The sequence below is a fragment of the Hemiscyllium ocellatum genome, chromosome 45, assembly GCF_020745735.1.
Source record: "Hemiscyllium ocellatum isolate sHemOce1 chromosome 45, sHemOce1.pat.X.cur, whole genome shotgun sequence".
Classification (NCBI taxonomy): domain Eukaryota; kingdom Metazoa; phylum Chordata; class Chondrichthyes; order Orectolobiformes; family Hemiscylliidae; genus Hemiscyllium; species Hemiscyllium ocellatum.
In genome coordinates this window covers 2,791,357-2,804,832 of record NC_083445.1, presented here as the reverse complement: position 1 = coordinate 2,804,832, position 13,476 = coordinate 2,791,357, and the positions used below count along the sequence as shown (strand labels likewise).

Sequence of the window (13,476 nt, the reverse complement as noted above, 5' to 3'; positions counted from 1 at the left end):
ACACACCCTCACACCCCCACACCCTCACACCCCCACACCCTCACACCCCCACCCCTCACACCCCCACACCCTCACACCCCCACACCCCCACACTCCCACACCCCCACACTCCCACACCCCCACACCCCCACACCCTCACACCCCCACACCCCACCCCTCACACCCCCACACCCTCACACCCTCACACCCTCACACCCCACACTCCCACACCCCCACCCCTCACACACCCACACCCCACACCCTCACACCCTCACACCCCCACACCCCACACCCCCACCCCTCACACACCCACACCCTCACACCCTCACACCCCCACACCCCCACACCCTCTACACCCCCACCCCAATCCCTCTGAACCCCCATCAAGCAGAGACCCAGGGTCCTCTAACATCCCGCGTATGTTCAGCTTTTCATTGCTGGGATCATTCTGGTGACCCTCCTCTGAACCCAGCCAAGGGGCCAGACCTTGGAAGTACATCACCCCTTTCTAACCAAGTCCTGCCGAGATGGATGCCAACGTTGCATTTCCCTTCCTCACTGCACGCCCCACTTGCACGCTTAGCCTGAGAGAATCCTGGACTAGAATTCCCAGTTCTCTTTGTGATTCAGACATCGGAATGTTCTCTGTATTTAGGAAGTAGTCTGTGCCTGTATTCTTCCGACTGAGGTAGACTTCCCCACCTTGTAATGCTGGCCACTCGACCTTGCCCACATTCGGTCTCTCCTCCATGTCTGCCATGTTGCCCAGGGTTGCAGGTACATGTACTCCCCCCTGAAACGCGTGCCCAGCTCCCCTTTGTTGACTGCGTCCTGCAAACTGCCCCGTAACCCCAGCGGTGTCATAGAGACGCAAGTGGCTGTGGCATTGCCCTCACTGCTGTAGGAGAGGCTGTTCCTCAGCTGACTGTGATGGTCTACCCTTTCAGGGGGTCCGGGCTCTGGGAAAGGTAGTCAGTGTGAGAAGATGATGGAGAAATATGGCTTCACGCATTTGTCGACCGGAAACCTCCTGCGGAAGGAGATCAGCAACGAAACCGAGCGAGGAAACAAGATCAAGAAGATCATGCTTGAGGGAGGCCTTGTGCCATTGGTGAGTGGTTCTAACTTCTGACCCCTGATTTTAGGGTCATAGAGTCATTGGGTGATAGGGTCATAGGGTCAGAGAGCATGGACACCGGCCCCTCAGTGAGGGCTCTAGCCTCTGCTGTGGCCACATTGACAGGAATAGAAACACAAGTTTAACTGTAAGTTATAAACGGCACCAATGGAATTTAGAGAAAGATGCCAATGAGTGACTGGGCGAGGAGATTTGAAAAGGAGAAGGGGGTGAGAAAATGTGTATTCTCTATTTTGGCAGAAAGAATAAGAAAGCATGTTATATAAATATTGTGAGTCATTGGGTCACACAGCACGGAAACAGACCCTTCGGCCCAACGCGTCCATGCTGACCAGGTTTCTAAACTGAGTTAGTCCCATTTGGCCCCTATCCCTCTAAACTCCACCTCTCCATGTAACTGTCTGAGAGTCCTTTCAATGTTGGAAATTGTAGAGCTCTGACACACACAGAGGGGTCTGGGGGTCCTCTGTATGATTCCCCACAACCTGGTGAACAGGTACAGACGGGAATTCAGCACGTTCATAAAATGTTACAGGTTATTGTGAGGGAAACCGAGGACAGGCTGGAAGGCCTTCTCTCACTCCTGACCCCACAGTGGGTTAGATGGGCTGGAAGGCCCTCTCCTACTCCTTGCCCCTTCACATCGGTTTAAATAACTGAGAGAAACACGGAGACCCCAACATTTATCCTGAAAATCTCCCCCAATCCACTGTCGCATTAACATTCTCCCCGTGTCTGTGTGAGGTGTGTACATTCTCTCCCCGTGTCTGGGTGGGGTGTGTACATTCTCTCCCCGTGTCTATGTGGGGTGTGTACATTCTCTCCCCGTGTCTGGGTGGGGTGTGTACATTCTCTCCCCGTGTCTGGGTGGGGTGTGTACATTCTCTCCCCGTGTCTATGTGGGGTGTGTACATTCTCTCCCCGTGTCTGGGTGGGGTGTGTACATTCTCTCCCCGTGTCTATGTGGGGTGTGTACATTCTCTCCCCGTGTCTAGGTGGGGTGTGTACATTTTTTCCCCGTGTCTAGGTGGGGTATGTACATTCTTTCCCCGTGTCTGGGTGGGGTGTGTACATTCTTTCCCCGTGTCTGGGTGGGGTGTGTACATTCTCTCCCCGTGTCTGGGTGGGGTGTGTACATTCTCTCCCCGTGTCTGGGTGGGGTTTCCTCCGGGTGCTCTGGTTTCCTCCCACAGTCCAGAGATGTGTCGGTTAGGGTGGATTTGCCGTGGGAAATTGCTTGCAGTGTCCGGGGATGTGCAGGTTCGGGTGGATTGGGAAATGCGGGGTAACGAAGGTGGGGTGGGGATGGGTCTGGGAAGGATGCTATTAACAGGAATGGATGGGCCGAGTGGCCTGCTGCCACACTAGGGATTCTATCATTCTTTCCATTCCTTTGGCCGGCGGCACCATCATCAATGTCCCGAATAGACCTCTTAACATTGTTTTGAAATGTATTTCCTTCCCCATTGAGAGTCGCAGACACTGCACACTCCTCCCCCTCCCCCCACCCACACACGGTGACTCCTCCCCCTTCTCCCTCCCCCCACCCACACACAGTGACTCCTCCCCTCCCCCTCCCTCCCCCCACCCACACACGGTGACTCCTCCCCCTCCTCCCTCCCCCCACCCAACACGGTGACTCCTCCCCTCCCCCCACCCACACACGGTGACTCCTCCCCCTCCTCCCTCCCCCCACCCAACACGGTGACTCCTCCCCCTCCTCCTCCCTCCCCCCACCCACACACGGTGACTCCTCCCCCTCCTCCCTCCCCCCACCCACACACACGGTGACTCCTCCCCCTCCTCCTCCCTCCCCCCACCCACACACGGTGACTCCTCCCCCTCCTCCCTCCCCCCACCCACACACACGGTGACTCCTCCTCCTCCCTCCCCCCACCCACACACGGTGACTCCTCCCCCTCCTCCCTCCCCCCACCCACACACACGGTGACTCCTCCCTCCCCCCACCCACACACGGTGACTCCTACCCCTCCTCCCTCCCCCCACCCACACACGGTGACTCCTCCCCTTCCTCCCTCCCCCACCCACACAGTGACTCCTCCCCAAAACCTCCAGCAGACAATATTCCCAGCTCCTGGGGACTCTGTGTGCGATGCCTCTGGCTCTGAATTAGAGTTCCGACGTGTTCCCGTGGAGAGTACCCAGGGTGTGAGGGATAGTCCAATGCCATGTCTAAATCCTGGGTAACACAACAGGCTAAACCCCTCGTTCCCACAGTAACCCTGCAGTCCCAGAGCGTCCAACTCTCCTCTACCCATTCCCAGCATGGTTTTCAAATAACTCCCCACCGTCCCATTCCCTGGATCCTGACTTCCCCTATTCCCATTCCCTGGCCCTCCTTCTTGAGTCCTACCCTCTGAGCTAATCCTTGCGTTGACTCTATACACCAAACAATGTTAACATCCCAAAGATGCTGAGGGTCTTGGAAGATAGCAGCTAGTGCTCTAGAAAGGGAGGGTGCCAGTGATGGACTCTGGCACTGGGACTGGCTGCACAGTTAGGAACAGACCGGGTCTGGAACTCCTGCGGTAATCCAGTGGGTGACAATCTGGCAGCGGATGTGGGCCTTTTATTTGCACAAAGCTGCCTTTCCGCACTCCCTGCATGTTCCCAGCAGCCTGACGACGATGGGAGTGAGACCATTTTCAGATGCTCTCCCTCAGCCCTGTCAACAGGGACCAGAGGACATGGCGTAAATTCTCAACCTCCGTGATGGCCCCAGCGTTTTACTGCAGCAGAGCTGGACCAGAGTAACAGGACAGAGGCTATGTCACCCCTCACACCAACCCAGTTAGATCAGGGCTGCTCCAACCCTGCGCCCCTAATCACCCGATCTCAGCTTTGTCATCTTTAATTGCCCACCATCAGTTGGGGGGAGGGTGGCGTAGGGAGACAGTTCCGAAATCCTGTTTGGGAAGTGACCTGATCTCACCGCTGACCCAGCCTTGTTGTAGGTTCCCAGTGAAGACACTGCCATTCTGTCTGACTAACAGACTGAGAGTGTCGGGCTGGGATTCGATCTCTGTCCCTCCTTTCTTGGAGCTGATATAGAGTCATTGAGATGTACAGCATGGAAACAGACCCTTCGGTCCAACCCGTCCATGCTGACCAGATATCCCAACCCAATCTAGTCCCACCTGCCAGCACCTGGCCCCTCTCCCTCCAAACCCTTCCTATTCACATCCCCATCCAGATGCCTCTTAAATGTTGCAATTGTACCAGCCTCCACCACATCCTCTGGCAGCTCATTCCATACACGTACCACCCTCTGTGTGAAAAAGTTGCCCCTTAGGTCTCTTTTATATCTTTCCCCTCTCACCCTAAACCTATGCCTTCTTGCTCTGGACTCCCCAACCCCAGGGAAAAGACTTTGCCTATTGACCCCTATCCATGCCCCTCATGATTTTGCAAACCGCCAGCAAATCCATCCAATCATAGCAGGAACTGTTTCTCCAGGAGACTGTGTCTCAGGGTCTCCCTCATGTCAGCGTTTGACCTAACTCTCTCTCACGCAGCCCCAACTGATTTATTTCCGAGTGCAGATGAAGAATAAAGCATAAGTAGTATAAACGTCCCAAAGTGAGATTGCTCACTTGCTGCTGGCCCAGCCATTTGTTTTCCGATGAGACCCAGCACCAAACGCTGCCTTTCAGAGCTTGAGCTTAGACAGAAATCAACCTTTTGTCCAGGATCCTGATGCGTGTTCCTCAGTCCAACTCGAATCAGACAGCTGAGAGAGACACCATTAAACCGAAACTGGGTGTCATCTCCTGCGGACTCTAAGGGAAAGGACAAAGATGAGCACAGGGGCTGCTAAAGGAAGGGGTGTCGGTTTCACATTTCCTTTCAATACTTCCACATAAATACAACATTATCAGAAATGTGAAAGCAGGAAATAGGAAAAATTAAGAATGGATATATCTCTCTCAAAGGGACAGAAGATGTGGGTAACTGTAGCAATCACTTTCTAGGCACTGGGGATTGACATTGCCCACCACAATTGTCTCTAATTTGATCCAAAACCTTGTGTTGTTTCACTTAGGGAACGACCCTGGAGATTCTGAAAGACGCCATGTTGGAAAACCTGCAGGATACCAAAGGCTTCATGATTGACGGGTACCCTCGAACTCTAAAACAGGCTGAAGCCTTTGATAAATCTGTAAGTACGGAGGCCGGGTTACTCTCAATATTCAAACGCAAAATCCTGTACATGCGAAAATCTGTACGTTTTTTTGAAAACAATGGAGACCATGGCAACACTGGGGGCTAGGCCGTGCCTGAACAGAGCAGCAGAGTGAACGTTTCCCGAGGTCAGAGCGACACATCACAGGCTCTGAGCCAGTGGGAGGGACAGCAAAACCAAACGGAGATATTGTGTGATGGGGAGGACAGCAGAAAGGTAAAAAATGAGGCCTGCAGATGCTGGAGATCACAGTTGAAAATGTGTTGCTGGTTAAAGCACAGCAGGTTAGGCAGCATCCAAGGAATAGGAAATTCGACGTTTCGGGCATAAGCCCTTCATCTCATTCCTGATGAAGGGCTTATGCCTGAAACATCAAATTTCCTATTCCTTGGATGCTGCCTAACCTACTGTGCTTTAATCAGGACAGCAGAAAGGCCAAACACCGTGTCTCTTGAAAACCCTCCCAGTCAAAGTGCAAACCTGGGTGACGGACTTCATTAAAAATCCTTGTGTATTTACCTGCAGGTCCACGTTCATGTGTCTATGTGCTGCACTGGACTTGGGTGGACATATGTATATCGATACAGTCCTGCCTTAATATCACATCCATGCATAATCGTGTGTAATGTCCATTTGGTCATGTGTGGGTCTCCTGTGCCTGAGCACTCAGTTTAAAATACCATAACTACTTGAGAAAAATAAATGCTCACGATTTACCCCCTGGAACCTCCCTCTTGATGTGGAGTGGGGAAGATGCTGGGGATGTACCATGGTTTCCTGGTTTCAATCCACACTCACCACTGCCCCGAGCGAAATCACTGACAAAACCAGATTCAAGTCACTGGGAAAGAGACAGTTCCAGAGCAAAGGACAATCACCAAAGACAACATATCCTCTATTAAGGCAGCATGGTGGCTCAGTGGTTAGCACTGCTGCCTCACAGTGCCAGGGTCCCAGGTTCAATTCTAGCCTCAGGTGACTGTCTATGTGGAGTTTGCACGTTCTCCCTGTGTCTGTTCCTCTGGGTGCTCCGGTTTGCTCCCACAGTCCATAGATGTGCAGGTTAGGTTAATGGGCCACGCTAAATTGCCCCTAGTGTTAGGTGTATAAGTCAGAGGGAAATGGGTTAGGCTTTGGAGGGTCAGTGTGGAATTGTTGGGCCAATAGTAGAGGGAATCTAATCATTTTTAAAAAGTTCAAAGTGGAACACTCAATGTTAATATAAAAAGAAAATGTCTGCATTTGGATAACTTCCTCTTCAGCTTCACTCCTGTCCTACTGTGAGTGAGACTGAGTGAGTATCACTGCCTGATGATCCATAAATAAAGTCTCACACTCTCCAAGGGTCAGTGCTGAGGGAGCACCGCACTGAGGGTCAGTGCTGACGGAGTGGTCACCGTCTGAGGGTCAGTGCTGAGGGAGCGCCGCACTGTCGGAGGGTCAGTGCTGAAGGAGTGCCGCACTGTCGGAGGGTCAATGCTGAGGGAATGCCGCACTGTCGGAGGGTCAGTGCTGAGGAAGTGCCGCACTGTCGGAGGGTCAGTGCTGAGGGAGTGCCGCACTGTCGGAGGGTCAGTGCTGAGGGTACAGGTATTGGTTAATGGATGGATCATTAAAGAGTTTTTTGAATTTGTTCATGAGAAATGGTCATTGCTTGCTGGTTCTGCATTTATTGCCTACCTCTAATTGTACACGAGAATGCAGTGCTACGCTGGCTTCTTGTACTGCTGCAGTCTGTGTGCTGTACGTAGACCCACAATAGACGGAGGGGAGGAATTTCAGGATTTTGCCTCAGTGACGGTGATGGAACATTGATATATTTCCAAGTCATGATGGTGGGTTAGGCTTAGGCTTGGAGGGGAACTTCTGAAGGTGGTGGTTTTCCCATGTATCTGCAGTGCTTCTCTTTTGAGGTGGATGTAATATCGGAAGTTCTGCCTCAGGAACCCTGATGAATTTCTGTAATGGATATTCTAGATGGTACACACTGTTGTGACTGAGTGTCAGCGAATTAACGGTTCTGGATTAGAATGGATTAGATTAGATTCCCTACAGTATGGAAACAGGCCCTTTGGCCCAACAAGTCCACACTGACCCTCCGAAGAGTAACCCACCCACACCCACTCCCTTACCCTACCCTATATTTACCCTTGACTAATGCATCTAACACCATGGGCAATTTAGCATGGCCATCGTTTGGACTGTGGGAGGAAACCGGAGCACCCAGAGCAAATTCCACACAGTCACCCAATGTGGGAATTGAACCCGGGTCCCTGGTGCTGCGAGGCAGAGGTGCTAACCACTGAGCCACCGTGCCGCATGCCCAAAATGTGGTGACACTCAAGTGGGCTGCAGATGGTGTTGAACTTTGGAGCATTGTTGGAGGTGTCCCCCTTCCGACAAGTGAGGAGTATTCCATCACACTCCTGCCTTGTACCTTGTAGGAGGTGTACAGGCTCTGGGCAGCCTGGGATGGTGAGATAGTCACTGCAGGATCCCTGGCCTCTGACCTGGTGTATACGGTGAGTCCGTTCCTGTTGTCAGATTCCCAAGTGTCTTCTCAGGTGACTGTAAAATATCCCACAGCGCTAGTTTAAAGCTCTCATCAGTGTCCCAGTCAATAGTTATCCCCTCAACCAGCGTCAGTCAATGGGATTATTTGATCATCACCACATTGCTGTTTCTCAGAGTTTGCTGTACATACAATGCCATGTTTCCTATAACATGTAAACCTTTACGTAGGCCTTCATTGGATGGTCAGCATTTTGGGAGGTTCAGTGGTAATGATAGGCACAATGGAATTGCAAGGTCCTTCATTCCCAACTCCTGCTGGGATTTGGTGTTTCCTGGTCTAAATGAAGTGTTTTGAGGGAAGTTGACCAGATGATGACATTCAGTTTCCCAGTTCAGTGACCGATGGCTGGATGGGGGGATGCTGGAGTGAAAGTTGAAGTAAATGAGATGGATGAATCTGAAGGAGCTCTCTCTCTCTCTCTAGTTTACACTTCCCACTGTTGTGTTGCTCATTGACTGCAGCCCTGAGATCATGAAGGAACGGCTGATTAACCGTGGTCAGACCAGTGATCGGTTTGATGACAATGAGGTGACAATAACCAAGCGGGTGGAATCTTACTTTGTCGACTCTGTACCTGTTGTGAAACATTATGAGACGAAAGGACTCCTGAAAAAGGTAAAATCAAATCCTCTTGATAAACAATTTCAGCACTGGGCCACAAGTCAGGGTCATGGTTTCCATCCACACTCAAGGCATCGTGTGATCTGATGGAATACAACAGGGAGTCATTGTAAATCTGGTCTCAATCCCTCCCCTCCTTCCTCCAGGAGACCATTAGCAGCACTTTATCCACCACCTGCCCCTTCAGTTTTCAACTGTTCTGAAGTGTTGCTTTTGTTCAACTCTCTTCAGCTGCAGCTCCTTGTTGAATAACTGAAACCAGGAAGCTGAGTTGATGGAGGGTTGGTGTACAGTGAACAGTTTCTTCAAACATTCATGAACAAGCTGAGCTTTCCTGGTGACTCCCTTCCTGTCCCAGTACACTCACTCCCCCTCTCTCTGATACCCAACCTCAATCTCGACCATATCCCATCACCAGATACTGCAGGAAGCAATATCAAAGATTGAAAACCCTTTGAGATGACTAAAATGTCTGCCCCCTTACTCTGAGACTATGACTTTGTGTTCTAGACTCTCAAGCTGAACATCGGTGGGGGTTTAATCAGAGGGTTTTAACCATTGAGAGTTGGTTTAACTTTGAGAAACAGTGAGGTTCATAGGGGTCAGTTCAGGGACGATGTCCTTTCAGTGCTTTGATCTTCATCCTTGGGATGTTGATGTCAAGATGAAGACTGATGTACATCATCCCTCCATCTCATCTTCTGCAGATGGATAATTGCATGTGAGTTGTATTAAAGAGTTAAGGTAAAGGCTGAGACTGGAGGATGGGAAGACTCCTGCAAGACTGAATGATATTCTGTTGAATAACTGATATATGATCATTTCCGATGACCACGAATGATCACATCTGGGATCTTGTCTATTTTTTTTTAGATCCCAGGAGAAGGAACAGAGGATGAAGTTTTCGAGAGTGTCAGTGGAGTTATTGATGAACTTTAACAAGGCTAAGGCTGGAGTTGGAAATCCCCCCCAACAGGGAGTGCCCTGGGATCAGATTACCCACAGTTTGCATCGAGTTTTGTTTTCGTGGCTGCTTCTGAGGATTTACCAGGATCAACAGCACCAATAAAATGAGAGTTAAAAACTCCTGGATACCATTCACCCACAGCCCTTTACAAAATGAATGTTCTATGCCAGTGATTTTGTGCGTATACGTTCTTTATAAACAGGAGGGATAAATTACAGAACCTTTTTAAAAAAAATATTATATAAAATACACATGCGTAAATGTACCCAGAAACTATTTCAATGACACGGAGCAGAGATCTGATCAGGGAACAGTCTAAAGCTTTGTAGATTGTAGTCCCAGGGTCCAACATATCAGCCAGAGACTCAATGCAGAGAAACTCAATGGAAGTCTCGATGGAAGTGTACATTGTCACCAAACTGTTACAGCCAAGAGTTTCGACAGCGTAACATACACATCTGCACGTGCGATCCTGACTGGAGCACACTGCTGTCGCTCTTATGTCACGTGTGACACTGTTGTCTGTAGTATCCAACATGTAACAAGCTTGGTTAATGCATCTGTTGCTTCACCTACGCCCCAGGACAGCAGTGTGGCGTTTGTTTGTGTGTAACATCTCACGGTTGCTGTACATCAGCTGTTTCTAACATCATATACTGTTCATTATGGTTCCTGCAGCCATGTTACACAGCCACTGAACCAAGTAGAGATTTTTCAAATCAATCAGTCCAGAGATATTATATCTCCACAGCAGGTGGGATGTGAATTCAGACTTGCTGGCTCAGTGGTGAGGACACTGCCACTGCACAATAAAAGGACCTTTTTTTTGGGGGGGGTGGGGGAGGGTGTTGAGGGATGGTGATAATTACAAACGCACAGGAGCAGCAGTAAGTGGTTCAGAGCTTAGATTCCATTCTGCCATCCAAGGCTGGAATAATTAGGGACTTTAGAAATTCAGAGACGCAGACAAATCGTCAAGGATTTCTACATAAATTCCATCATCCAAATCAGTTTAATTTCTAAAAGACCAGAATTATAAAGTTAATGCTAGTGGTGGTGACCATGACAACTATTAGCAACAAGTTGAAGATGCACGGACTTTACAACAGCATTCTTTCGGAAAGGTAATCCTTTTTGAAGAAGTGACAAAGAAGATTGAGGAAATCAGAGTAGTGGACATTATTCAGCACAGCTATCGACAAGGTTCCTCATGGTAGACTGGTTAGCAGGTTAGATCACATAGAAAACAGGGAGAACGAGCCATTTAGATACAGAATTGACCAGACGGTAGGAGACAGAGGATGGTGGTGGAGGGTTGTTTTTTTTTTCAGACTGGAGCCCCTAGACCAGTGTTGTGCCAGTGGGATCAGTGTAGGGCCCACTGCTTTTTACAATCTATATAAATGATTGGGATCTGAATACAGGGTTATACAGCATGGAAACAGACCCTTTGCTCCAACTCGCCCATACCTACCAGATATCCCAACCCAATCTAGTCCCATTTACCAGCATTTGGCTCCTATCCCTGTAAACCCTTCCTATTCCTGTCCCCATCCATTAAGATTAGATTAGATTGGATTACTTACAGTGTGGAAACAGGCCCTTCGGCCCAGCAAGTCCACACCGACCCGCCGAAGCACAACCCACCTATACCCTTACATTTACCCCTACCTAACACTACGGGAAATTTAGCATGGCCAATTCACCTGACCCGCACATCTTTGGATTGTGGGAGGAAACCAGAGCACCCGGAGAAAACCCACGCAGACACGGGGAGAACATGCAAACTCCACACAGTGATTGTACCAGCCTCCACCACTTCCACACACACACCATCCTGTGCGTGAAAACATTGCCCATTAGGTCCTTTTAAAATCTTTGCCCTCACCTTAAATATGTGCGCTGGGGAAAAGATATGGCAATTCCTCATGGCCTATCAATCTTAAGGTCAGCCCTCAGCCTCTGACTGTCCATGGAAAGAAGCCCCAGCCTTTCCCAAGAACATCTTACCTGCTGCAGCAATACCTTTTAAGTGGCAAAAGCAACTCTCCCTGCTCTGCCAGATGCAAGATCCAGGAGATGCCCCCAGGGCAGTACCTGAAAACCTGGCCCATGGTATATTTGCTCTCTAAGACACATCACCAACCTTGTCCCTCCGGAGCAACCAACAACCCCCTCCCCTACAAGTACAGGGGGAATACAGAGACAAAATTGTGTTGCTGGAAAAGCGCAGCAGGTCAGGAAGCATCCAAGGAGCAGGAGATTCGACGTTTCGGGCATAATCCCTTCTTCAGGAATGGCTATAAAGGGCATCATTAGTCTGTTTGTGACATGCATCAGCGCACTGAGTTGAATATGGACCTCTTGACCCAATGTCAGGAACACAGAGACACCAGACAGATCTATGACCACCTTCATCATTAAGAACCTATACATGCCATTCAAACATAGCCCAAGAGGCACATCTCCAAGCTTTTCGGTACAGTGCCAGCCCATTACTTCAGGGGGAGAAATACTGGCGTGTTGGTTGATTATCACAGAGTGACTGGCTCACACAGCTATCACTGCTAACCTCAGCAACAGGGCACTGCTAGAAAATGAAGGATTGCTCTTTTAGCAGAGTGGACAGAGCGTGTAAGTTTCAGAAGACTGCATCTTTGAAATAGTGCCTCTGAAGGTGACAGAGGCAGGGCCAGTGAACATTTTGAAGATCCACGGCAAATGGGAATGCAGAATTAGAAACAAATAGATTAGCCATGATCCTGACAAGTGACAGAGACAGCTCACACAGCCAACTATAAACTGCCATTTGACAAAACTCATATGGCACAGTGGTAGCGTCCCTAACAGTGGGTCAAGAGGTCCATATTCAACTCAGTGCGCTGGATGCATGTCACAAACAGACAAATGCTGCCCTTTATAGCCATTCCAGACCGTGGAAGCAAGGTTGAGGACCAATCTGCATGGATTCTCCTACCTAATGGTCAGTTTTACCATTAGACATATTCAAAACCTGACCCCGATTCAGAGATACACACGGAGGGGCATCACTTCTACAACAAACCCATTGCTTCATCTGTGTTCTACCAGAGCTGGGATGGCTCCATCCCACAGCATCAGATGTACGGTGGTGGAATGATCACGTGGTGACCACAACCTTGGCTCAAGATGACCCTCAGTGAGGACTGACTCAGTTTTGCACGTTTTCTATTCAGAACATCAGAAGTACTTAAACTGAATGCAAAAGGGCTGCACCTGCTAATAGGGCTCAGTTTGATGAGAGAGAGATTTGAAGCTTGGCTAATTTTGGGACATGAAACTTTTCGGACCATAGTTATTCTAGTGTTAAATAGATGAGAGACAGATGAAGGGGCAGAGTCATTCCTGTTCACATTAATACATAAATAGATCCACAAGTGCCATAAGTCATGCTGCAGTTAAGCTCCAACCCATCAGCTGTTAGCCTGACAATAAACAGCCAGTTATTATGAAAGAAAATGGAGGTGATAAACTAGAGAACCACCATGCGCTTTTAACACTTACATTAACAATGGCTGTGACGAGCTTTGGGGATGTAGAGATTGCAAAAGGAACGATACAAATGCATCAATTTCTGAGACACAACGTCCCAAATACAGGACTAAACCACCGGTCACAGCATCTACACACAAGGATCGTCTAACAAGGCGGCAGTTATTTATGTTTCAGCAGCACGTGGAATCGGTGCAGAAATAAAATACCCACAAGCTCAACAACGTGGAACTGGCTCAGCCTCTCGGAATGCTGCAGGATTGGAAGTGCATGAAGATTCCAGGTTGGCGCTGCAGCCCAGACCACAGGCGTCCCTGAGCGCAGAGTGTCCCAAACAGATACAGATGGTTCCAAATTCAACACCAGGTCAGGACAACACAACGGGGTCTGTATGAATGCATTCCCCTCCAATCAGAATCACAATCTGAGGCAATGAGGGAACCTTCTTTCTGGCATTTCAC

At 49.5% G+C, this 13,476-nt stretch overlaps 1 protein-coding gene across 3 annotated transcripts in view; it reads left to right on the top strand.

Annotated features, from left to right (window-relative positions):
- The window catches only part of LOC132835900 (adenylate kinase isoenzyme 5-like), an 88,574-nt gene extending 78,926 nt beyond the window's left edge, over positions 1–9,648 (top strand). For 2 of the 3 annotated variants that reach the window (XM_060854996.1, XM_060854997.1), the window contains exons 11-14: positions 927–1,090; positions 5,181–5,297; positions 8,320–8,511; positions 9,391–9,648. In XM_060854996.1, coding sequence (XP_060710979.1) covers positions 927–1,090; positions 5,181–5,297; positions 8,320–8,511; positions 9,391–9,456 — 539 coding nt within the window. In that variant the 3' untranslated portion in view covers positions 9,457–9,648. Of the gene's footprint in view, positions 1–926; positions 1,091–5,180; positions 5,298–8,319; positions 8,512–9,390 lie in introns of those variants that run through there. The other variant, XM_060854998.1, reaches the window with a different exon arrangement.
- Positions 9,649–13,476: the final 3,828 nt, after the last annotated feature.